The 23,641-nt window shown below is 49.1% G+C and overlaps 10 protein-coding genes across 10 annotated transcripts; 9 read left to right on the forward strand and 1 right to left on the reverse strand.

Moving 5' to 3' along the window:
- Positions 1-669: 669 nt before the first annotated feature.
- On the reverse strand, positions 670-1,133 carry N7489_005693 (uncharacterized protein; the record flags this gene model as incomplete). The annotated part of the gene is made up of 2 exons (XM_056711445.1): positions 670-981; positions 1,122-1,133. 2 exons carry the CDS (start codon positions 1,131-1,133, stop codon positions 670-672), a joined length of 324 nt encoding a protein of 107 aa, XP_056569866.1.
- A 109-nt stretch (positions 1,134-1,242) lies between these two features.
- Positions 1,243-2,025, forward strand: N7489_005694 (uncharacterized protein; the record flags this gene model as incomplete). The annotated part of the gene is made up of 3 exons (XM_056711446.1): positions 1,243-1,278; positions 1,663-1,669; positions 1,694-2,025. The coding sequence occupies 3 exons, from the start codon at positions 1,243-1,245 to the stop codon at positions 2,023-2,025; spliced, it is 375 nt and encodes a 124-aa protein (XP_056569867.1).
- Positions 2,026-2,520: 495 nt separating this feature from the next.
- N7489_005695 (uncharacterized protein) lies at positions 2,521-3,136 on the forward strand (the record flags this gene model as incomplete). The annotated part of the gene is made up of 2 exons (XM_056711447.1): positions 2,521-2,670; positions 2,966-3,136. The coding sequence occupies 2 exons, from the start codon at positions 2,521-2,523 to the stop codon at positions 3,134-3,136; spliced, it is 321 nt and encodes a 106-aa protein (XP_056569868.1).
- A 4,804-nt stretch (positions 3,137-7,940) lies between these two features.
- N7489_005696 (uncharacterized protein) lies at positions 7,941-8,231 on the forward strand (the record flags this gene model as incomplete). The annotated part of the gene is made up of 1 exon (XM_056711448.1): positions 7,941-8,231. One exon carries the CDS (start codon positions 7,941-7,943, stop codon positions 8,229-8,231), a length of 291 nt encoding a protein of 96 aa, XP_056569869.1.
- A 1,019-nt stretch (positions 8,232-9,250) lies between these two features.
- On the forward strand, positions 9,251-12,016 carry N7489_005697 (glycoside hydrolase family 78 protein; the record flags this gene model as incomplete). The annotated part of the gene is made up of 1 exon (XM_056711449.1): positions 9,251-12,016. One exon carries the CDS (start codon positions 9,251-9,253, stop codon positions 12,014-12,016), a length of 2,766 nt encoding a protein of 921 aa, XP_056569870.1.
- Positions 12,017-12,942: 926 nt separating this feature from the next.
- N7489_005698 (uncharacterized protein) lies at positions 12,943-15,696 on the forward strand (the record flags this gene model as incomplete). Its single annotated transcript, XM_056711450.1, has 1 exon — positions 12,943-15,696. One exon carries the CDS (start codon positions 12,943-12,945, stop codon positions 15,694-15,696), a length of 2,754 nt encoding a protein of 917 aa, XP_056569871.1.
- A 396-nt stretch (positions 15,697-16,092) lies between these two features.
- N7489_005699 (metallophosphatase domain-containing protein) lies at positions 16,093-16,988 on the forward strand (the record flags this gene model as incomplete). Its single annotated transcript, XM_056711451.1, is given in 2 exon segments — positions 16,093-16,439; positions 16,454-16,988. 2 exon segments carry the CDS (start codon positions 16,093-16,095, stop codon positions 16,986-16,988), a joined length of 882 nt encoding a protein of 293 aa, XP_056569872.1.
- A 422-nt stretch (positions 16,989-17,410) lies between these two features.
- On the forward strand, positions 17,411-19,005 carry N7489_005700 (sugar porter family MFS transporter; the record flags this gene model as incomplete). Its single annotated transcript, XM_056711452.1, has 3 exons — positions 17,411-17,459; positions 17,522-17,971; positions 18,062-19,005. The coding sequence occupies 3 exons, from the start codon at positions 17,411-17,413 to the stop codon at positions 19,003-19,005; spliced, it is 1,443 nt and encodes a 480-aa protein (XP_056569873.1).
- A 778-nt stretch (positions 19,006-19,783) lies between these two features.
- N7489_005701 (putative C6 transcription factor) lies at positions 19,784-21,259 on the forward strand (the record flags this gene model as incomplete). The annotated part of the gene is made up of 2 exons (XM_056711453.1): positions 19,784-20,887; positions 20,942-21,259. 2 exons carry the CDS (start codon positions 19,784-19,786, stop codon positions 21,257-21,259), a joined length of 1,422 nt encoding a protein of 473 aa, XP_056569874.1.
- Positions 21,260-21,466: 207 nt separating this feature from the next.
- On the forward strand, positions 21,467-21,705 carry N7489_005702 (uncharacterized protein; the record flags this gene model as incomplete). Its single annotated transcript, XM_056711454.1, is given in 2 exon segments — positions 21,467-21,596; positions 21,611-21,705. 2 exon segments carry the CDS (start codon positions 21,467-21,469, stop codon positions 21,703-21,705), a joined length of 225 nt encoding a protein of 74 aa, XP_056569875.1.
- Positions 21,706-23,641: the final 1,936 nt, after the last annotated feature.

Raw genomic sequence — 23,641 nt, forward strand, 5'->3', positions numbered from 1 at the left:
TTACCTGAATATCAACTCCTCAATCGTGCATAATATCTAATCGGTACCTGTGGTGGGGATGCGCATTTCACATTCTGTCTACTACGCAAATATTGGCTAATCGACGATTGATTTAGCGTTGACCTTATAGATTAGTGGCAAGGTCTGACTGGATGGTAGGATTTGGATCCTTCCAGGCATAAACTCAGAGTAAACTCTCGCTTGGTAGAGAGCTGACCAATGACAATCCCAATAGAAGGCGAAGGCAAGGTGAGGGGCCATGTCTCTGACAAATGTAGCCGGGCCCTTGGGGGCATCCATGAATATCCAGCTTAGGAGGATTTTAGCATGCAAAGGGACTCTGGTGTTTATCCCACATGATGCCCAGATCCCATTCTCTAATCCACGGTCAATTGCCTCGTTGGTGGAGAGACTCAGCATCTCGTTAAGGAGAAACACCAGTGGTAGCTCTATGTTCAATAGGGCATGGGATGAGGGGGCCTAGCGAGCACAGTATTGTTGTATTTGGCGATAACGGAAATTAAGTTGGCCGCTGCGCGGGTCCAGCCGTTATTGGTTCCTAGTTCTTGCCACAAACCATCCATCCCCGAGCAATACATAACCACCCATTGCTGCAACATAAGTCTTTCCGCCCGGTACATGGTAACGGAAACGCTCCTTCCCAATGGCTTATTCCACGTTCCTCCAGATTTCCGCTTCCATCTCACGGGCAGCCTCCTCTTCGGCCCGTAGGCTCTGCATGATAGACATTAGAACCTCAAGCCATTGCCGGAGGCCCCGCAGCATCCTGGCCTGAGGAGGCTGCCCGTTCGTTGCGTATTGAACTCGGATGTTGACGGCACGGCGTCTAATCATCCGCGCGTCGCGGATGATTGCCCTACGCTCATTATCCCGCCAGGTCCGAGCTAGGCGCAGCTGGGTAAGCAGCTCGACCTGCTCATTGCCAGGGGCCGGGATCTGCCTGGCACCGGGCACTTGTTCCTGTCAGCCTTTGTAATACGGGTGGGAAATTTATCAAGGGGAGGCATGTTTTCTCACTTTTCGTGGTGGCGAAGGAGATCCTGTAGAGGGTATGGTGGTAGCTTTAGAAATGCTCAACCTAAGAAAACCACTCCATTAACTTGCTGCCTCATTGCAAATGTCAGTTTGGGGCTAAGAAATACCTTTCGAGATTGTGGTGTTGGTGAAAGGGACTTGTAGGATAATGATGGTCAGAATAAGATAAGAAGAGGAAGGATAGTTATGGTGAGGGTAGCTTCAGAAGAGAGGATAGTGAAGGTGAGAGTAAATTGAGAAGAGAGGATAGTGAAGGTGAGAGTAAATTGAGAAGAGAAAGAGATGCGCAGGATCTCAAAAAAGTACTTGTGCCAGACGCCTCAGGTGCCCTAACCCTTTTGTAAGGTAAGAATCATGCCTTCCCCGTGAGACCGCGCTTTCAAACGTGGAATTGCTATTCAAGGAATGATCGCTTTTCCTTCTCTTCTTCCTCCATATCTCATATCCTGACATATCTTCAACGAATTCCACACCGCAGGTACGGTCCTTTCCATGAAAAGCAGGATATACGATATTGGATGGACCTAACAAAGAATTGATATTTTCTAGGCTCACATCCGCATCATACGCATAAGCTCACTTACCAACTAGCATACCTGAGACCAGGTCGGGAGTAAGTCATACTCTCATTGAACAGCACCCCAACGTAACCTGACAAAAAATAAAGTGTCCGACATTCCAATTCCAGTGCCAGATGATGAGCAGCTTGAGCTGCTCTCCCAGTTTCAAGAGCGCCGCGAAGCTCGAAACCACCGTCGGCGCGCGATAATGCAAGAGGCGTCTCTAATCATGTGCTACGTCCACATGGTTATCGCCAGATATTACTCTGCTCGTCAGGATCCCTCACGCCATGCCCTATTGAACCTAGAGCTACGACTAGCGTTTCTCCTTAACGAGATGCTGAGTCTCTCCCCTGACGAGGCAATTGACCGTGGATTAGAGCCTGAGATCTGGCAGTATGTGGGATAAACACCACGGCCCCTTTGTGTGCTAAAATCCTCCTAAGCTGGATATTCATGGATGCCACCAACGGACCGGCTATATGTCACAGCTATGCGTCTTCACCTTGGTTTCTATTTCTGTTGGGATCATCATCGGTCGGCTCCCTACCAAGTGAGAGTGTACTTCGTGATTCTCACTTACAACTGTATTCACTTTCCAATTCATCCTCTGTCTACCAGTACTTTCTCGTGTATCATTGCTTACTCTGTAGTTATATAGTACACATTCCATCGATATACCCTGCTTTGAGCGAAAGAAGATGATAAGCTCGTTGGTTTGCGTGGTGGGATTCACGAGGTTGTTGCTTCGTTCTTTGCGAGAGGCAAGAGCCATTCTGTCCCAAGTTGAATAAAGTGCGAAACCACCATCGAGGGGCAATAGTACATAAGACGTCCCTCAGTATGTGCTACCTGTACATGGTGATTGCCAGATATTACAGTGATCGTCAGGCCCCCTCACGCCATGCTCTACGGGACCTATACCTACGTGTACCGTACCTCCTTTACGAGATGCTCAGTCTCTCGGCTAGGGAGGCAGGTGACTGTGAATTGGAGGAGGAGATCTAAGACCGGTGTAGTTGTCTCACGTCGACCTGCACGCGAGTCTGGGAAGGTGCGTCTCGCGGCAAGAATTATTCAAGATCCTATATACTACTCCTACCATTTTTCTCTTTTCAACACGCTCTCATTATCCCTACTAACTCCACCACGGACAGTACTTGCAAAGGTATGATCTTCTGGCATATAACCAGAATTGGTGACGAAGCAATATGATAAGGCTAATTATTTTATAGGTTCAACACTGAGACTACAACCAAACCTCTCACCACTCCTCCCTATTAACAGACAAAAAGTGAGAGACATTCCCTCCGATGACCCTTCATAACTGTATTTGCAAAGCTAACTAGAAAAAGTGGGTGATACTAGGCCAATTCCGGCCCCCAGCGACGAGCAACTTGAGATCCTCACGCAGATACGCATCGGTCGATCCTGGCGGGTTCATGCTCGCCGAGCCATCATTCGCAGAGCTCGGTCTATTCGGAGCCGATCCCGGGTTATTTGAAACGAATTTGTCGTAACCGGCCGACGTCCCTACCCGCGGTTGTTTTGGGAGCTCCGCCAGTTGCTTGAGGCCCTTGTGCGGAATATGGAAATCTTGCGAGTAGAGGAACAGGCCATGCGTGAGGTTGAAGAGGGAATCTGGATGGATGTTTTGAGTGCACAAACTGAACAACGAGGAAGGCTTGGTCTGTACCTTCGATTAGCAGAAGGTTTGAGGATACACATGTGCAAGGTTCACCAACTCCTGACTCGAGGCCCCTGATGGCCCAGCCCCACCCCATCCATGTTGCGACAATGGACACTTCTGTGCGGCCTGTTCTTGAAGTTATGAGAGGACGAGCTGCAAAAACGGCCGCCTGGTGTTTGGAGCCGTCCATATCGAGAAGCGTTGAATAGACGACCAAGGCAAGAGTTGAAGCCCCTGGATCATAATACAACCAGCCGACATTGCAGCAATCCCTGACGTCCTTTTTCCCCTAAGCTAAGGTTTAAGACCGTGCAGTTGTCTCACTTCGACCTAACCTGAGTCTACGAGGCTTCGATTTCCCACAGAAATTATTCCAGATCCTTCAAGATACATTTCTCTTTGCCCTCTATCACATATTCTTACCAAGCTTAATCTACTGCCTGTCACACGAGGCTCAGCTAGCAAAGGTATGATCCCTTGGCCTATAACCAATGATTATGACGATGCAATAACTTAAGACTGAGCATTTCATAGGTCCAATTGACATCATCACCCCAATTACCCTCCTACTACTCCTTCTACTCAACCGACCAAAAGTGCGACACTTGCCCTCCCCTCGGTGGTCTTTCGTGTTTACGAAGCCAATAAGAAAAAGTGGCTCATACTCGGCCAATCACGACCATAAGCGATAAGCGCCTTGAGATGCTCACGGTCCTACGCCTAACTCGATCCTCGCGGATGGATGCTCCCAATCCATTGTTGGCCAGGCATGGAGGATCCAAGCCCGAGCCCGGCCTATTCGAGGCCAGTACGTCATAATCGGCAGACGTGCGCACCCACAGGTTATATGGCATCTGTGCAAGTGGCTTGGAGCGTTGGTTCACAATATATAGGTTTTACGAGTAGAGGAAGAGGCAGCCCGTGAGCTCGAGGCAGAGATCTGGAGCAACCTTGACTAAACAAAGTACATGAGGAAATCCAAACCAACCGAGTATTCAACATTGAAGAATATATTACCGTCTCTGTCTATCATCTATCGGTACATATTCTGTACTTTATTGGTAGAACATTAAGTATGCGTAGGTCTCTATGTCGACTAAAAGCGGCACCTGAGACGGTGTGACTTCTCCCATACTCCCCTCTTCCTTTAATACATTCTTTCCACGCCGAATATAATACCCGTAACAATTACCAAAGAACATTCTCGAAAGATACGCTTCCTTAACCTATTCCCAATGTCCAGGGTAAAAATGTCAGCCAATGATAGTCATTATACAGCTCCAATATTTCCAACCTGCCATAGTTGCCGTCACAATCTCCACATCTCACCCCGGGGAAAGCAAGACACATGCCCTCCCCTCGAAGATCTAATTTGAATTGTATCGAAAGGCCTGACCAGGAAGAGTGGCAGATCCCCGGCCCATTTTGACCTTCACCTTGAGTTACTCACCCAGGTGCGCCTGGTGACACTTGGCTGGCAAATGCTCGCAGGATCATCATTATCCAAGCAAAGACTACTAGGCGACACATGGAAGAAATGGTAACGCAACACAACCTGCACGGGAAACCCCCAAGTGCGCGGGTCTCATGGCGCCTCCAGCCATTGCTGGAGGTCATTGTCCGCAACATGGCGATCTTACGACCTGAAAGAAGGCTGCGCGCGAGGCGGAAGTAGAGATCTGGTTGGATCCCTGGACACCTAGCAAGGCCCACGTGTAGAATTTCAGGTCAAAAAGTCAATGGTCATGCACATACGCACCCACCTGCCTAGGGCACCTCACTTTACACTTTCATCACAGTGAATCATCCCATCATCCTCAGATGAGATGCCTTACTGAGCCTTCATTCGCTAGCTTGCTTGCTCCGGGCCATGCATTAAAGGTCTTCTCTTGATAGATTGAATTCAGGAACATTGATCTCTTGGTTCTCCCCAGCTTTTGTTTGGTAGCACTGAACACCTTTAACTTCAAGCATGATCAAATCAGCCTTCTGTCAGATATCGCTTTGCTATCAATTAGGACTCACTGTATAGTTATATATTCTATTAATATGGGCGGGTTTAAAGCCGTCTTAATATACTCAGGATCTCGTTAGTACCTATGGCTACAGGCGCTAGCTACACCTCACGATCATTGCTCCTTCCTTAGGGTGACAGTCGCTCTCGCCCCCTTCCTCGTGAAAGTGCAGGTTTTCATACCAGTTACCATTTAGGATGCTCTGCACTTCTCTCCTGATTTTCACCACAATCTCACTAGGGAAATCCACTACAACAACTAAAGGTATAGTCCGTTCGTCTATATCTAACATATATCCATTGATTGCGAAGCGAGAACCTATGACTGAAAGTTTCAAAGGACAAACATTGCAACACATCTAAAGCTTCCTATTGCGTCCCCGTTTTCACCTGCGGAAAGTGAGACTCACACCGTCCCCCAATACTTTACATACCCACATTGCAAAATCAAAGCTGACGGGAAAAGTGGCCGACACTCGGCCCATTCAGGCCCTTGATAACGAGCAGCTTGAGTGGCTCACCAATCTGCGACTGGCCAACACTTGGCGAGCCCATGCTCGCAGATCGATCATCCGACAGGCTCGGACAATCCGAATCCGGGCATACCAGGTTAGAATGCAATGCGAGACCGACGGGCAGCCTCCTCGTGCCCAGACGCTACGGGGGCTCAGGCGATGGCTACAGGCGCTGATTGGTAGCATGCAAATGCTACGGGCAGAAGAGGAGGCTGCCCGCCAGCTAGAAAACGAGATCTGGGCCAGCGTACAACAATAGGCGATGGAGAACATTTGTGTGGGAGGGGTGCCGTTGAAACCAATCAAAAAGCCAATGAACATCCAATATTAGAGCGACGGGCCCATCATCTCAACGGATACCAAGCACTGAATCTGATTCGGAGTCTGATATCCCGTCTTCTTCTGTCAACCATCCTCCTTCTACCAAAAGGGACAAGAGAGACCAAGGTTGAGGTCAAATATCCTTATCTCGTCAGATGGGTAATGCCGTTATGAGTTGCTTTAGACTTGTACAGGGAGGAAGTATGACTCCAAAAAGCCGATATCTTTTGTATTTCTTCTTAGCGGTTTACTATTGCAGATAGACAATGAATACTTCCTCACATTCTCTCTGTGTGCCTCTGTGGTTCAGATCAGATTCAACAAAACAAAGGTCTATATGGGGTATAAGACCTAAAAGTGATCAGAATTCTAGGATGCAACATTGAAGCAAACATCTATTCCTATGGTCCATGATTGCAATTCTCTACTTTCACTAGGAGTAGTATAAGCTTCCATTGAAATTTTCAGTTCCTGTGTGCCTTTGTTGCCTTATGGATGCGTAGGGTAACATTTTCTTTCAGGACGTTTGTCATGGGGCCCCATTGCCTATATAAAGTCGTCAAAACTCACCTTCTTCTTACTTCTCACTCAGAACAAGCATCCTTTGGGTAGAGCACAATTTTAAATATCAGTTTACCATAACATTTGGGCGACACTATATATACTATATTACTCTGTCTAGCTTTTCAAATACATATATAATAAAATCTCTAGCTCAAGCCTCGAATCCAGAACCCGCCGCGTTTAACCCTTCTGGAAATCCTTCGTCCTACCGTGCAAATTCCTACCGTGTATACCACACTGAGTCCCCGCCGGCCACCCCAAGATCAAGCAAAGGCCAATCCCCGAACGTTACCCCGATTTGGAATGGAGGAGATAGGGCGAATCAGACCGGGGTTGGTGAAAAGCGCTTCGTTGAACCAACTTCAAGGTACCTACTTTGGTAGGTAAGATCCTCCACATTGGACTTTTCTTTCTTGTTCAACCCTCTCATACTTACAGGCGTTTTGCACCCAGAAATTACGATATACGACCTTTCAGCAGAGAACAACTATCGTGAGGCGGTAGGCTAAGAGTCTCCATTCTGAAGCTGCGAATTCAAAATTCAAAGCTATCGAAAGTGAGGTCAGCGTCCTCCCAACTTGATCATAAACAAGACTCTGACTATGGAAAGGTGGTCGATTATTGTCCGATTCCAGCCCTGAGCAACGAGCAGCTAGAGCTGCAGACCCAGCTGCACCTAAGTTGTGGCTGGCGCAACAATGCGCGCAGGGTGATCATCCGAAAGACGCGGATGATCACACGCCGGGCCATCAATATCCAAATCGAATACGCGACAAATAACGAAGAATAAAAGCGACAAGGAGGAGCAAAGGTGGCAGATGCTCGGCCTATTCAGGCCACCGGTAGAGAGAGGCCCTTGAGTTGCTGGCCCAGCTTACAGCCTCTTCCTTCGAAACCGCGAAAAGTGAGACACATGCCTCCCTTTGATGATTTTCCCACCCGTATTACAAAGGCTGACAAGAAAAAGTGCCCGGTACCAGGCAGACCCCGGCCCCTGACAATTAACGGGTAGAGCTGCTCACCGAGCTGCGCCTAGTTCGAACCTGGCGCTATAATGCCCGTAGGGCAATCATCCGCAACGCGCGGATGATCACCCGTCGCGCTGTGAACATCCAAATTCGATACGCCACAATCGGGCAGCCTCTCGGGCCAGGATGCTGCGGGACCTCCGCCAATAGCTTGAGGCACTAATGTCTATTATGCAGAGCCTACAACAAAAGATGACCGATTCTAGGCAGATACCGGCCCCTAACAATGAGCAGCTCGAGCTGCTCACCCGGCTGCACATAGCTCGACTCTGGCGCCATAATGCCCGCAGGGAAATTATCCGCGAGGCGCGGGTGATTAGGCGCCATGCAATCAACATACAGATGCAATACGCGGCAAACGGGCAGCCTCCTCGGGCCAGGATGCTGCGGGCCCTCCGCAGATGGCTCCAGGCTCTAATTCACAATATGCCGTTCCTACGGGCCAAAGAGGAGGCTGCCCGTGAGATCGAAGCTGAGATCTAGAGGGTGTCAGATAAACCAAGTACATGCTTACCGATACTGAACATTGAAGGGATCATTTCTCAGCGTACTATGTTCCCCAAGTGGCTTGTTTTCTGGGCCGGGCGGGAGAGCCCTGAGAACAAACCACACAGTCAGCAACCTTTCAATACTCAATGTGGAAGTTTGAAAGACGCAGCCTGAGTTTGATGCTGAGTTGTATGAGGTTGGATCAAGGGCAATTCGTCAAGCTAGTGTCAGATCTGCCACCTGGAGATCTTCTTGTGACTTTTATTCTTTGTTATAATATACATATCATTATGTATGTTTCTATATGGTCCTGACTGGAGGTGGGGAGCTGGATTGGGATCGCCAGGATGCAGCGTCGAATGCTTTACGAGTACCACAGGCAGGTACACCAAGACTTGGTCAGGTTCCAAGATCAAATTCCAGAAACGTACAAATGATGGGAGATCTGAGCAAGATGAAGCAAAAATCCGGACAAAGCCACCTCGGCCATGTTCTAACGAGTCCCCTGATTTATACTGGGCTCTCTAACTATTAACGCTGAGCCTACCTACAAGGTGGGAAAGCGATGACTCTGGTTATAAAATTTTATAAAATTAAGGAACTGTCCATTTTCATCTTCTATTAATACAAATTTAAACGTAGATACTTGTCTGCCCTGAACTAACGCTGAATAAATTTCCCTTTGAATTTTCCATTGCTGTCATCATGTTCCATTAACTGCAAGGTTCCAATCAGATAACTCGGAGACTCTGCCCAGGTGAGGCCTGGGATCTGCAGACGCGGGTGGATGACGGCAACCCACCAATAAGGTTCTGAGAACGCCGCAGGTGGGGCTCACAACCGAACAAATCAATATCATCAAGTCGAATCGGATACAGCACCTTTCGGGTCCTCGTTCCATCATGTTCCGGCCTAACTGACGGCGAATTCCACCATAGGTTGAGGAGGATTATAAAATTCGGAATGGGGACCCTACCTACCGCCAAGGAGTATTGGTTGTGTCTTATACCACAATGACCCACCCAACAATCACACCTCCGTCTGTCGAGCAACATTCATCTGGCTTCGGCATTGGAGTCCCCTCCCCACGGTTATCCTGGCGATTTTCGACCACGTCCGACGATAACGTGAAAGGATGGAACCAAACTGCATACGAAATCCAGACATCTCGACCCTCAAGATCGATCGAGACCCACCAAGTGATAGGAAATGCCTCCGTTCTCGTCCCGTGGCCAAGCGAACCGCTGAAATCACGCGAGAGTGCCCGGGTACGGGTTCGATCATACGGGACATCCGACGGACAGGCCCAGAGTGGGCCGACAAGCTGGTCACCGTGGACTACTGTTGAGTGCGGTTTGCTCGCCCGCGATGATTGGATTGCCGTTCCCATCGCCAGCCCGATACGTCAACCACAAGACAGCCCCCTACGCCCATTGAGATTTCGAAAATCATTTCGCCTTGGCAATGGGGCAATCGACCGAGCGCGCCTATACATCACCAGCCTAGGCGTATATCGAGCCTTCATCAATGGCCAGAAAGTCGGAGATCAATGCATGGCTCCCGGTTGGACCAGTTACCAGCATCGCTTAAATTACCAAGTGTATGATGTTGCGCCGCTCCTGAACTTGGATGGCCCCAATGTCATTGCAGTAGAGGTCGGTGAAGGATGGTATGCAACGCGCCTTGGATTTCTTGGAGGGCGTAGACAGCTTTATGGAGATCGTCTTGCCGTGCTTGCCCAGCTGGAGGTACGACCGCAGAATAATGTCCCCGATATATCTGTGATAACCGACTCGACATGGGCCTGTTGCCCAAGTGCTGTCATAAAGAGTGAAATCTACGACGGCGAAGTTTATGATGCGCGCGAGGAAGACCTCAGTTGGAACTCCCCCACTGCAGACACGAATAAGGCGGCCTCCTGGATTCCGGCTCAGGAGTTTCCCTTCACGACTGCCACCCTGGTTGCTCCAGATGCGCCACCAGTTCGCGTTACCGAAGAACGAAAGCCAATAAAGATACTGAAAACACCATCGGGAAAGACGGTAATTGATTTCGGTCAAAATCTGGTCGGCCGAGTGCGCATCAGCTCCATGAACAAACCGTTAGGTAGCGAGGTTACGTTGACCCACGCAGAGGTCCTGGAACATGGAGAAATTGGAACTCGGCCTTTGCGACGTGCAAAATGTACAGATAAAATTATCTCTGCCGGGATTGAGCTGAACGACTGGTCACCGCAATATACCTTTCATGGTTTTCGATATGTTCAGGTCGATGGCTGGACCGATCAAGATCCCCCATTGGTGACCAACATGACCGCGCTTGTATTGCACACGGATATGGCTCGCACTGGTTGGTTCACATGTTCCCATCCCATGGTAAATCAGCTCCATGAGAACGCCTGGTGGAGTATGCGTGGCAATTTTCTCTCTATCCCGACTGATTGTCCCCAGCGGGACGAGCGCCTTGGATGGACAGGTGATATTCAGATCTTCTGTCAGTCGGCCAACTTCCTTTACGACACTGCTGGGATGTTAGGAGATTGGCTCAAAGATGTGGCGGCAGAGCAGCTCCAAAATGGTGACGGCTGCGTCCCTCCATTTGTTGTCCCGAATGTCATTAGTGAGAAGTTGTGGCCTCACCTTCCACAAGCCATTTGGGATGACGTGGTCGTCTTGACGCCCTGGGACCTTTACCGTTCCTATGGGGACATTGGTATCCTTCGTCGACAATATCAGAGTATGCTGGCATGGATCGATCGTGGCATTCGAAGGGGCCCGGATGGTCTGTGGGATCCTGAGCTTTGGCAGTTGGGGGATTGGCTGGATCCCACCGCTCCCCCAATTGAGCCAGGTGATGCTCGCACTAACGGAACGCTGGTCGCAGATGCCTATCTTGTACATGTGACTAGTACAATGGCCCAAATCAGCAGCGCTCTTGGGGAGACAGCAGATGCCGCTCGGTTCCAATCAGACGCCTGCCAACTCAAGTCTACATTCCAAGGCAAGTATATTGCGCAGTCAGGCTTGGTAGTAGGAGATACCCAGACGGCTCTCAGTCTTGCTATTATGTTCGATCTGCATTCCACCTCGACAGAAGCTGCGACCGCTGCTGCCCGCTTGGTTCATTTGGTCAGATTAGCCAAATTCCGAGTCGCCACTGGTTTCGCCGGCACTCCGCTTATCACCCACGCGCTTACAAAATCTGGTCATCACCAAGTTGCCTACCGCATGTTGCTAGAAAAGGGCTGCCCGTCATGGATGTATCCTATCACCATGGGAGCAACCACCATGTGGGAACGATGGGATAGCATGCTTCCGGATGGGTCCATCAATCCAGGGGAGATGACTAGCTTCAATCACTACGCGCTTGGCTCGATCATCAACTGGCTACACTCTAGTGTTGGAGGGGTAACACCAATTTCACCAGGGTGGAAGGAAATCCGAGTTGAGCCAATACCGGGTGGTACAATTGACTCTGCTGAAGTTGCCTATGAAACACCTTATGGACGATTGGAATGCCGATGGAGGATTTACCCCGAGGATAATCAATTCAGGTTGGAACTCTTGGTGCCTCCGAACTCCTCTGCATTGGTTATATTACCAAGTGAACAGCACAGGCAGACACGCCGTGAACTTGATATAAGTCGGGACGGGACATGGATTGGATCCGGGCGTCATCACTTCTCATGTCAATGGGACGCAAGTAGCTATCGCTATGGGTGGCCTCCAAACCCGATCATTCCCATTATGCGGAGTCCTGAGCCTGAGAGCATTGCTTGAGTAAATATATACGTCGTATGGGGGGTCACTTCCGATTTCAAGGCTTCAACCTAGATAAAAACGACAGCAATATTAAGGATTAGTTTACACAATGTACTATCGTGGCTTGGTTCCCCGGTTACCCATCCATAACCGGAAACCGGCTATTCCATACTCCGTATGTGAGTCAGTAGGTCCACAAACCCCACAAACGTGGATTTGGTAACTCGGTCAATGTCCGCAGATTGAATCGCGCCGAGAGGCTGTACCCTGAATTCAGCGCGTGAATGGCAGAATACACTTGCTGGGGCTGGAAAACTGAGTTTGTGGTCTATTTGGATTGTTTGAATACGACAACTTTCTTGAAGCTTAATTGTGATTGGACGGGAACAATAGTTAAGTTACCAACTCTCCGTACATACTAGCCTCATGTTATTTCTAAAACCACAGTGCCGTCATATATCATTCACTTTCGGGTAGGAGGGTGACAAGGGGTGAAATTGCCTAGTTAGTCTTTAACGTGCTCCGATACCCTCCCCAAGAGCATGTGACTGCCGAGTTTGCGTCCCGAGAACACACCGAACGCCGATACTTCCCTAGCGCGCACTAGCGTCTGGACCTAATTTAGCTATAAGGTTACCCCACACCGGCGGTGTTTCCAGGTCCTGATTGGTACATCGCCGCCAACCTGACTCCACTTGGCTCGGACCATTTCTCATCGCCCTCCAGCCCCCATGAGACCGTTGAGAACTATGTGTGGGAATTATTTGCGGGGTTTCTCGGTATAAACCACACCGAGTATTGCATCATTCTTGCTAACGGGATATCCGATGGCTTCGGCCAGTCGTCGCATCTTGAGACATGTAGGCGCCTGATGGTTTTGAGATTTTCATATTGACTTCGAAATCGTGTTCACTGGCCTCCACACCCCGAAGCCAAAAACCGCCATGCAAATTTCTCGCTGTGGCATTCATGGTTTCCATGAAGTGCTCGGAATCGACACTGATGAGATCCGCTTCTACTGGGCAATTGAGAGCGAAGACAATAATGCGACTCAAGTTTTCTATCGCATTGTAGTGACAACCGATGCCGCAGAACTCGAATCAGCCAGACCGGATATTTCCAAACTGGTCTGGGATTCCGGACGCGTTGAGAGCAATGAACAAAGAAACATCCTCTGCAAGCCTTCTACTGGCTTCCAGTCTACTACCAGCCATTTCTGGAGAATCTCAGTGTGGGACCAAACCAACAATGCGCACCATACCGCGGCGAACCACTTCTTCACGGCGTATCCGCGGTCCCATCTTCTACCACCATACAGTATGAACCAGACATACATGCCTCACACCAGTCTGATTTTCAAGTCTTGGTTCGAGGACGAGGCAAATCGCTGGAAAGCGGTTTGGATCGGCGATGGAGGGGACAAGCCCATTTACCTCAGGAAGGCCTTTGAGCTGGCCCAAAAGCCTGTTCGGGCTATCTTGTTCGCGTCGGGACTCGGTCACTTCAATATGTCGGTCAATGGCCAGCCGGCTTCTGACCATCGGCTTGATCCGGGCTGGACCAATTACCACCGCCGCGTCCAGTTTACCTCGTACGATGTGACGGGCCATCTTGATTGTGGACACAACGCCCTGGGTGTTCATTTGGGGAATGGCTTCTACGCTGGAGACAAAGGTGGCGATGATCGCTTCTTCTGGCCCATGTACGAAGATAATACATACGTCCGGTACGGGAATGAGCTTTGCTTCTTTGGTGAACTGCATCTTTTTTATGGGAATGGCGAGCACACTGTTCTCATTTCTGATGGCTCCTGGAAAGTGAGCAAGAGCGCTACCACACTGGCAAACATCTATGCCTCCGAGAACCATGATCGACGTCGTTATCCTTCAGGCTGGGACTCTGCTAGTTTTGACGATACCGAATGGGCGCCAGCGAAGCCTCTCACTGGCCCTAGAGGCCATATTTATTACCAGACCCAGCCACCGGTTGTATTGCATGAAACCTTCCAGCCAAGGAAAGTCCACAGTCCCAGGAAGGGTGTTGTCTGTTATGACTTGGGGCAGAATGCATCGACCATGGTGAAAATCGCCGTCGAAGGCGCGGCGGGCTCGGAGATTATTGTTCGATACTCTGAGACAGTCAGAGAAGATGGCACTGTTTTGATGCCTGATCCCTTGTTCAAGGAGTTCGAGACGGGTGTCTTTTCGAGAATCATCCTGTCCGGTACGGGTCAGCCGGAGATATGGGAACCAGACTTTAGCTTCACAAGTGCCAGATACATTCAAGTCGAGGGTGTATCTTTGGATGCAGGTAGCGGATTGCCTGTCATACATTCTGCTGTTGGTCGCCATATTTCATCCGCGGCTAGGAAGCTTGGACATATGACAACCGACAAAGCCGATGTCAACTCCTTGCTGAGTGCCCTGTATTGGTCGTTTAGCAGCAACCTCTTCAGCTACCACACGGATTGCCCACAGATCGAGAAGTTTGGTTGGCTCGAAGTCACCCATCTACTGGCTCCAGCTACACAATACATTCGCGACATGGAGAGCTTGTACACCAAGATTCTCGATGACATTCTGGACAGCCAGGAGCCCAGTGGTCTTGTGCCAACAATGGCACCGGAAATACGCTATATGTGTGGTCCTCTCCATGACACCATCACCTGGGGCTGCGCACTGTGTCTGCTTCCGGATATCCTGCGGCAATACTATGGTTCCACACACGCCATCCCCAAGGTGTACCCCGCTGCGGTTCGATATATGGAATACATGAAGACCAAAGAGCGCAAGGGTGGATTGATCGAGCACGGTCTCGGCGACTGGGGGCGAGGTATCGCCTTCGGCAACAACCAAGCAAACATCGAGACAGCGGTGTATTACCGCTGCCTGCAATGCGTTGAGATGATGGCGCGCGAGCTGGGCAAGTTCCAAGAAGCGGAGAAATTCAAACAGTGGTCTGCTCGGATCTACGACGTCTACAATCACCACCTCTTGGTGACTGATGACCAGTCGCGCCCCTATGCATACTATACATCTCTCGATAACTACCCAGAAAGGGACTGCGACGCAATCGCGCAAGCGATGGCTTTGCAATTTGGTCTCGTACCCGCCAAGTTCGACAGCGACGTCATGGCAGCTTTCCTGGACGACGTAGCCGATGGCAAGATCCGCGCTGGTGAAATCGGACTACGCTTCCTCTTCAACACGCTCGCTGATGCGAAGCGGCCGGACCTTGTTTTGCAGATGGTGAGGCAAGAGGAGCATCCATCATACATGCGTTTTCTGCGCCGTGGAGAGACTACGCTTCTGGAGTTCTGGCAGGATGAATGCCGTAGCAAGTGTCATGACATGCTGGGCACAATCTATGAGTGGTTCTATGCTGCTGTCCTTGGGCTGAAGCCTGTTTCGGAGGCGTACCGGACCTTTGAGATTAATCCTCCTTACGAGTCCGAGTTCGACCATGTTAAGGGATCTGTCGATTCCCCCTATGGGTTGATTTTGATCGAGTTCATGCGTACCGACAAGACTTCGGTGAAACTGGACCTTCAAGTGCCGTTCGGGACTACTGCTATCGTCAAACTTCCGGCCGATATGAGGCAGGCTGAAATTGGCTCTGCAAAGGAAGCAATCAAGTCTGTTCACGGGAGAGAATTGGAGCTTAGCCATGGGTTGTACACTGTATTCGTTCAGCTATAGGTCATAGAATTATAATATTTTACTTTTAGAGATAAATGGAGCTATATTCGTTACTGAATGTTCTTTTCTTTACCATTTTCTTATGCGTTGCCAATTGCTCCTAACCCGCTGCGCCGGGGCGGCCGTGCCTTTCGGCGGCGGGTAGGGTAGGTACCCGTGGACCTCGGGACCCTAACGTAGTTAGTCAGCAAGCACGTGCTGCTGCCCCTTAAGCCAGCGCTCACCTATAACGTCATATTACCTTCCCTAAGCTCTCAGCGTAACAGTAAGGCCGGCATCAACTCTGGCACGATTGAGGCAAGATCTTGACATGATTAATTTCGACGGGCCAGTATTTCAGGTGCTCCCTCGTTACTACCGATAAATCCCTGGGCCCTGGGTCTGGACCCCCCAATCATGTCCACTCTTCACGAGCTCCTTCACCGACAGCGACCAGGACGATGGCAAGAATTCCGCGCCCGGCCTTGTGTCTTCCTCGCAAAAATGCTTTATGGTTTGTACGAGCCTATTCCAGCTACGCCACTGACAAAACCTATCGCGGTTGTCTGTATCTCTGATACCCACAACACCCAACCCGACGTCCATGATGGAGACATCCTCATCCATGCTGGTGATCTCACCCAATCTGGATCTTTCCAGGAACTTCAAGATTCGATCACCTGGTTATGTAGCCTACCTCATCCCACCAAAATTGTGATTGCTGGCAATCATGACCTACTACTTGATTCAGCGCGGGATGATGTGTCCCATCAAACAGCCTCCGAGCGAACTCAAATCGACTGGGGGATATAATCTACCTCGAAAACGAGGAAGTAACAATTTATTGCCCAAATGGTCGTCAACTGAGGGTCTACGGAAGTCCCTACTCTTGCCGCCATGGCAACTGGGCCTTTCAATATCCCCGAAATCAAGATGTATGGGCTGGCTCAATACCAGATGGAATTGATGTGCTAATTACTCATGGTCCACCACTTGCTCATCTTGACTTACTAAAGTATGGCTGTCCTTATTTGCTTCAGTCCTTATGGAGGATTCGGCCGAGGCTACATGTATTCGGCCATATACATGAGGGTTCAGGAACTGAGTTGATGCTGTTCAACAGGCTCCAGGAGGCTTATGAGGGCACTGTCGCTGCTGGAGGGGGCCTGAAAAATTTGCTGTTTACAGCTTGGGAGTTTGCTAAGGAAGTCCTACGCCCAGCTGTGGAAGCTAAATGTTTGCTTGTAAATCCTGCCATCGTTGGAGGGTTACGGGATAAGGAACGAAGGCAGTCTATCAAAGTTTTTATCTAATTTTACAATCTTGCCCAGGTGCTGACCAACCATACCTCTATACTTCCAAGGTTCTTCCCCACCAAAGGCCATTGGTCATGACCTAATTCAGTTAGCGTGATGCGATTCCTCGGGCAAGATCAGACCGAAGGTCCGTGCTTTTCTGCTTAATTTTACCTTTGCCGTATGGCGAAACCGGAAAACCCGTACTCGCCACGCATGCCCTACCCCGACTCCTGGCTCCTTGACACTAAAGGACGCCAAGGAACGATAACTAGTTCTTTTGTAGACTAGCTCCGTTATTGTTTCGCCAACCCGATCATCTTTGATGTCTATATAATATTCCCCGGGTATCCCCACGGGGTATATCCCCATGTTCTGTCTGAAGTGTGCCATACTTCCCTGAACATTTCAAAGTCAGATTGCTCATCACCACAGACAACATGGCTAAATTCAAGACGTTGTTGACGGCTGTGTTCCTGGCCACTGGAGGTAAGCATTCCACATCAGCATGGTTCCACAGACAGGTGCCACATACTAACACACTCTAACAGGTTTCCTTTTCGGTTATGACAGCGGTATTATCACATCTACTATTGGCCAAACCGAATTCATTAAATACTTCTCTGATCCCAACGACACCGTAACCGGTGGTATTGTCTCTGCATTCCAAGGCGGTGGTATCCTAGGCGCAATCATCAATATCTTCACCGGTGACCGTCTGGGCAGAAAGTGGTCTGTATTTACTGGCGCCGCTGTATCGTGCTTTGGGTGTGCGTTGCAGGCTGGTGCGATCAATCTGGTGATGCTCATCGTTGGCCGCTTTATTGCCGGTGTTGCGGTCGGCATGCTTACTTCTGTTATCCCTATGTATGCCGGTGAGATTGCCGAGGCTTCCTCGCGTGGTATGATGTCCGGTCTTCTGCAGTGGATGTTAAGTTGGGGTTATCTTGTCGCCCAGTGGCTGGGGTACGGATGTTCTTTCAATGCGACTTCCTTCCAGTGTGAGTGGATTATTCTACCCTTGGGATCGAGTGTTACTCGGTTTTAAGTGACATCTTTGGTTGGCTTGATACTGATTTTCTTTTTCCTAGGGCGCTTTCCTCTTGCTTTCCAGTGCGTTCCCGGCTTGGCCCTAGTCAGCGGAATTTTGTTCTTGAACGAGTCTCCGCGTTGGTTGATGGAAAAAGATCGCCACGAGGAAGCCCTTGCTTCACTGCAAAACCTACATGGTGACGGTACACCGGAGACAGCGCAGTACATCGAGCTAGAGTTCCAAGAAATCCGCGACACCATTCAGGCTGAGCGTATGCAGACGAAGGCCTCCTTGACCACAATCCTACGCAAGCCCTCTTGGCGGCGCCGACTCATCCTCGGCTGTGGCGTGCAGGCCTTCGGTGTTTTGTCCGGAATCAACGTCATCAACTACTACGGCACTCGTATATACGCAACGCTAGGATTTGACACACAAATGTCTCTGATGATCATCGGAATCTCTGGTGCCCTTTCCATTGTCTACTGCACTGGAGGCCTATGGGCATTGGATCGCGTAGGACGTATCAAGCCTCTCATCTTCTCTGCTGTGGGGATGGCTGGTGCACTAGTCTGCAATGCTGCCATGTCCCAGCACTGGGATGAGGGAAATCAGAACCAACTCCGGGCTATGGTGGCTATGAACTTTGTATTCTCGTTCTTCTACACCTTCGTTGGCATCATTTCTTGGGTCTATCCTGCCGAGATCTTCCCTGTCGATATCCGCAACCAGGGTAATTCGATCACCACCTTCACTAACTGGACTATCAACCTTGTCCTCGCCCAGATCTCGCCGAGTGCCTTGTCCGGAATTGGCTTCCGTTACTTCTATGTCTTCTTTGTCTTCAACCTGATTGCTATGTTGTCATACATTTTCTTCTTCCCCGAGACACAAGGCAAGACACTGGAGCAAATGGATTCCTTGTTTGGTGATGAGGCTCCCCTAGCTGTTGAGGATGAGAAAAAGACAAGTGATGTGGTTATGGTGGAGGATACGAGCAAGTGATGTACAGAATTGTTTATTATATGGCGTAATGCCTTAGCATATCTTCTGGGTGAGAACTTAGACCCATGGATGATTCTTGAACAACGCATCCCTAACTCAAGATATATATCCACAACTTGTTGGTCCACTTTCATAACTACGTGCTAGTAATAATGCTGTCTTTCAACAATATAGATTTTCCTTAATTTGTAATGTGTAGTTGTTCAGTGTAGTCCATCATTGTATTTATAGATATTGGCTGTTTGTGTCGTTGGTCGGTTTCTTTGGGTTCCTAGATGGTCCATCCATGGATCAGCCCTAAAGGTGGATCAGGACCTTAGTCAGCAGAATCGTGCTCAGGTGCGGCATTTGAAACTGCCCCTTTGTTGGTCCTGACCGCCTAGCTTCCACCTTTCGCAGCATGACACCCCGTGAGAGCTGAGTTCGTCGCTGATGTATACGTTGACTCTCTTTTGTATCTGACATCATGGTTCGAGGCCACCCAAAGAGGGCAAGAGCTGGAGCTTGTGTCAACTGCCGGTAGGTTCTGGCTTATTTATGATTGACGTGATGTTAAATATAAAGTTTCAGCATGCGCAAAAAACGGTGCAGTCCAGTAGGTGATGGGCATGGTTGCGAACTATGCCGGTCTCTCTCCATTCAATGTGGACTTGATGATCCTTACTCTGTCTCCAGCCCATCGACCGGTCTCCCCGGGACGACAATGCAAACGAGTCGGGAGGTCTTCCATGATTTGGTTCTACTATACTTTCGCTTCATCCACAATGTCATTCATACCATGATTCACGAAGCAAGCTTCATGCACCAATTCAAAGAGGGCACAGCATCCATGATTCATGTTTATGCCATGTGTGCACTCGCTGCTCGGTTTTCGGACGACCCTGTTTTCCATGGTATCGCCCGTGGGTCGCGGGGAAGCATTTACATATCCGAAGCTGTGCGTCTCTTCCAACAGTCTATTATTACTCCAAGTCTGGAGTCAATGCAGGGCCTTATCCTGATTGGCTACTACTATGGCGGGGAAGGTGATGGGAAAGCAAAGCACATCTACACTGGCCTGGCTAGGTTACACGCAGAAACCTTGTCTCTCTGGGAGATACCCAAGGATGGGAGCCTCCTCTCCCAAGAGGAACATCGTCGCACATGGCTCTCTGTGAACATTGCCAGTGACTGGTCGGCAATAGATATATCAGTCGAACCAATATCATTGAATCATGGTCTGGATGTCGATCTTCTCAAGTTCGATGATATTGCTTTCCAGAGTCTCGATCCATACCTGGTCCAAGGAACATATAGTTCACCTCAATCTCCGTACAACATGTGGGCTTATATGGCAAGGACACTTGGCATTTTTAACAAGACTAGCGTCCTCCTGCGACGGATGAGCCAAGGTTTGATTTCTTTCCATGATTATTGCCAGGAGGCAGTGGTACTGGAAGGCCGTCTTGATGAATGGGAAAAAAGCCTGCCCCCGAATCTAAGGTACACCTCAGAGAACATCACGTCCTCTGTGACCCAACGGCTTGGTCGGACTTTCCTGGCAATGCACATTGGTTACCACCATTTTCGCCAAATTCTCTTCTTCCCCTTCCTCGATGCGCGCAGGAATCATGACAATATGAAGCATACAAAAAACGCCTGGCAGTGCAAACGAAGTGCAGATATAATATCCGACATCTTACGGCATAGCACAGACACCGAAAATTGTGATTTGAACTGTTTCATCTACGGGCATATCGCTGTGATTAGCTCATGTGTTCATCTTCATACTCTGCTCTTCAGTGGTAACACTGGAGCACTTTCCATGGCACGACAATGGCTACTCTTAAACTTCAAATACTTGATGGGCATCAAATCATACTGGCCCGTGGTTGAGCACTCTGTAAGTCCTCTATCTCGAAACTTTCCATACAAACACGCCTGACCGCGTTGGTAGGTGGCACGTCTGCGGAAATTCCAGAATTGCTGTCAGGATTCTGTCTCAGACCCGTTCGTGCTGGACAATTGGATGGCCCGCTTTGTGACCGAGCACACTTCCTACCCCTCCGAGCGCCAGGATTCCGCGGCAAATACCATTGATCCGGGTCTGGAGAGTACCACCGCGCGCAGTATATGTGCAGAACTTCATGCGTCTGATCATGACAATAATGCCAAGACTGGCTCTAGCATCGATGATTTATCCCATTTGTTATATGACCAACAAGTGACCAGCGAGGCCCTTGTCAACCATGCACTTGACTGGCTGCTTGAATGAAATTATGCGGAAAGCAACCTAAAACCAGGCCTATCCCCGTTCCATAACTGGACAGTAAACAATGGATGATATCATACTCCTGACTCAGGGCAAGCCGTATATCTCTGTGTTGGACGCAGGAAAATTCTTTTACCAATAGCACGCGACCATCGTGGCCGCATACGCGTAGTTTTTCACCGAAGGCAAGAAATGTTTCATGTCACAATTATGGGCTTTTGTAATAGCGTCCCATACGTGCAACGACAGATGGATTTGCTGCTAAATTTGCCCACTTTTGTGCATAACTTGATGACCACGTCGCCACATCCGACAGCTTCGAATTCCATGTCGAACATCCGTCCACAATCCTAGGAGTCGTTGAAAGACATTCGGTTTCCTTAGAGCCCAAGAAGGCTTACATCACGTTCCCCGAAGTTTCACTCAGGGTCAGCGGGTGGATGGTTTAGGTAACTATGGTGTTGTTTTCTGGCGAGAAATGCCGGAGCGAGAGTACAGTAACCATTAAAATTTGTTGTATTGGTAGAATCCAGGAGAATTAGTGTTCCTTACGTTTCCTGTGAGACGAGACTAGTTTCTTTGTGACGACACTTAATGAATGCTTTCATTGCATGTTTGAATCTTTGTTAGCAGGTAGTTAACTTGTGCCATATATAAACGTTGTCTGCCTCTCGCTCATGGAGATTATCCTTCACCAGGTCTCCATCTGATGTCTCTTCTATATATCACTTACAAGTTCATATATGTATGTCCCCTACTATATACAAGTGGTTGACAGTATCGAATGTCCTTATTGTTGGTACTACACGAGGATCGCGCCTTCCTCGTGAAAATGTGCTTTCTCTTGTAGAAAGTACTATTTAACCTCTCTGTTGATTGATCCTTTCTCGCATCTTCCTTCTTTTTCTCCCCACCTATTGCATTTTCAACTTCTTCAAAGCATTCAAGGCATGATCCATTCAACGATGACCTAAAGCTAGATAAAACGGAAGCTAACAAACGCTGGTTACTTTCCAGGTGGACTTGAACACAGAATTTATCAACCTCTACCTCGGAATAGCAGTGAGATACAAATGTCATAGCCGAAAAGTGGGGGACAATAGGCTCATTGCAGCCCCAGATAATGAGCAGCTAGAGCTACCCAGGTAGGTACTCACGGTTGTGAATCAGCAGATTCACTAGACAGGACTGACCGCCCCGTTCTTCATGAGACGGCAGGCATAGCGTGCTCTGCACAGGTCACAATTCTCGCGCATCCACTCACGGTACGCCTATAAGAATGGCCTATAAGAATGGGAGGAACAAATCGAAGTCCTGGTATGTCTCTATGGTCTTGACAGTATCGAGAGGCTAACATTGTAGTTATAGTTACGGGATGATAGTCGCGTCTTCCTCGCGAAGACGTGCTTTCTCTCGTAGCAATTACTATTTAGACTGTGTTCCTTCCCACCTTGCTCATTTCCGATCATCATACCAAGTTATCTAATGTATGCCCTGGTGGTCCACTCATATATAAGCTCGGTCTACGACAAGGTATAAGCTAACATAGTCTGCTTAGATCACGACGTCAATTCAATTCCCAAATCTCGATCTCCTAACATTATGACACTACCGAAAGCAACAATGGGAGTGAGATTCACCTCCCATACTCCATTTCCCCTTCTTGGACGCCCAACTGACGAGTGAGAAGTGGCGGGCATCACACTGATGTCGACTACCACTGATGGCTAGGTTGAGCTACTCACCTGGGCACCGGACTCCGAAATCGAACTCGATTTTGTGTCTCCCAATTTGCAGCAAGCGTGATACGTGCAGCCTAAGATATTATCCCTGCTTAGCCAGGCTTTCCACTCATCGACCAGTTTCTCCACGAATTGAAGGAAAAAATTAGTTTGAAGAAGTTCTAAGTGAAATAAAAGATGTTTCCAGTATACGATTGCATTTTCCTGTAGGGTCCACAGCCTCATATAGATACTGTTGAGCTTCAATGCTCTTACTTCCCTTTCAGATTATCCTTGCCAAGGCGTCTACCTGATATCACTTTCTCACCAATGTCAGCTTACTATGTATCTTCATGCTACGATATATGGGTCCTTCCTCGGGTTTGGAAATATCGGGATCCTAACAATGCTACGTGGTAGGCCCCTTTCCCTGAGGGGGCGTATTTCGCGCAAGCAATTCTCCTTGGCTTCCTCGGCAATGGACGTTGATCTGTCCCCTTCTGTCGTCCTTGTTGACACTTTGGCCTTCCTCACCTAGATCCCTAAGATAGGAATCTCTCCGAGCATAAATGACAAAAGAGCAGCTAACAAAGGCTGTTAGACTTGCAGGCAAAACATTTCTGCCTCTATAACATTTTTAACGAGACAACAACAGTGAGGTGAG

Source organism: Penicillium chrysogenum, assembly GCF_028827035.1.
Source record: "Penicillium chrysogenum strain IBT 35668 chromosome Unknown utg000002l_segment0_segment0, whole genome shotgun sequence".
Taxonomy (NCBI): Eukaryota; Fungi; Ascomycota; class Eurotiomycetes; order Eurotiales; family Aspergillaceae; genus Penicillium; species Penicillium chrysogenum.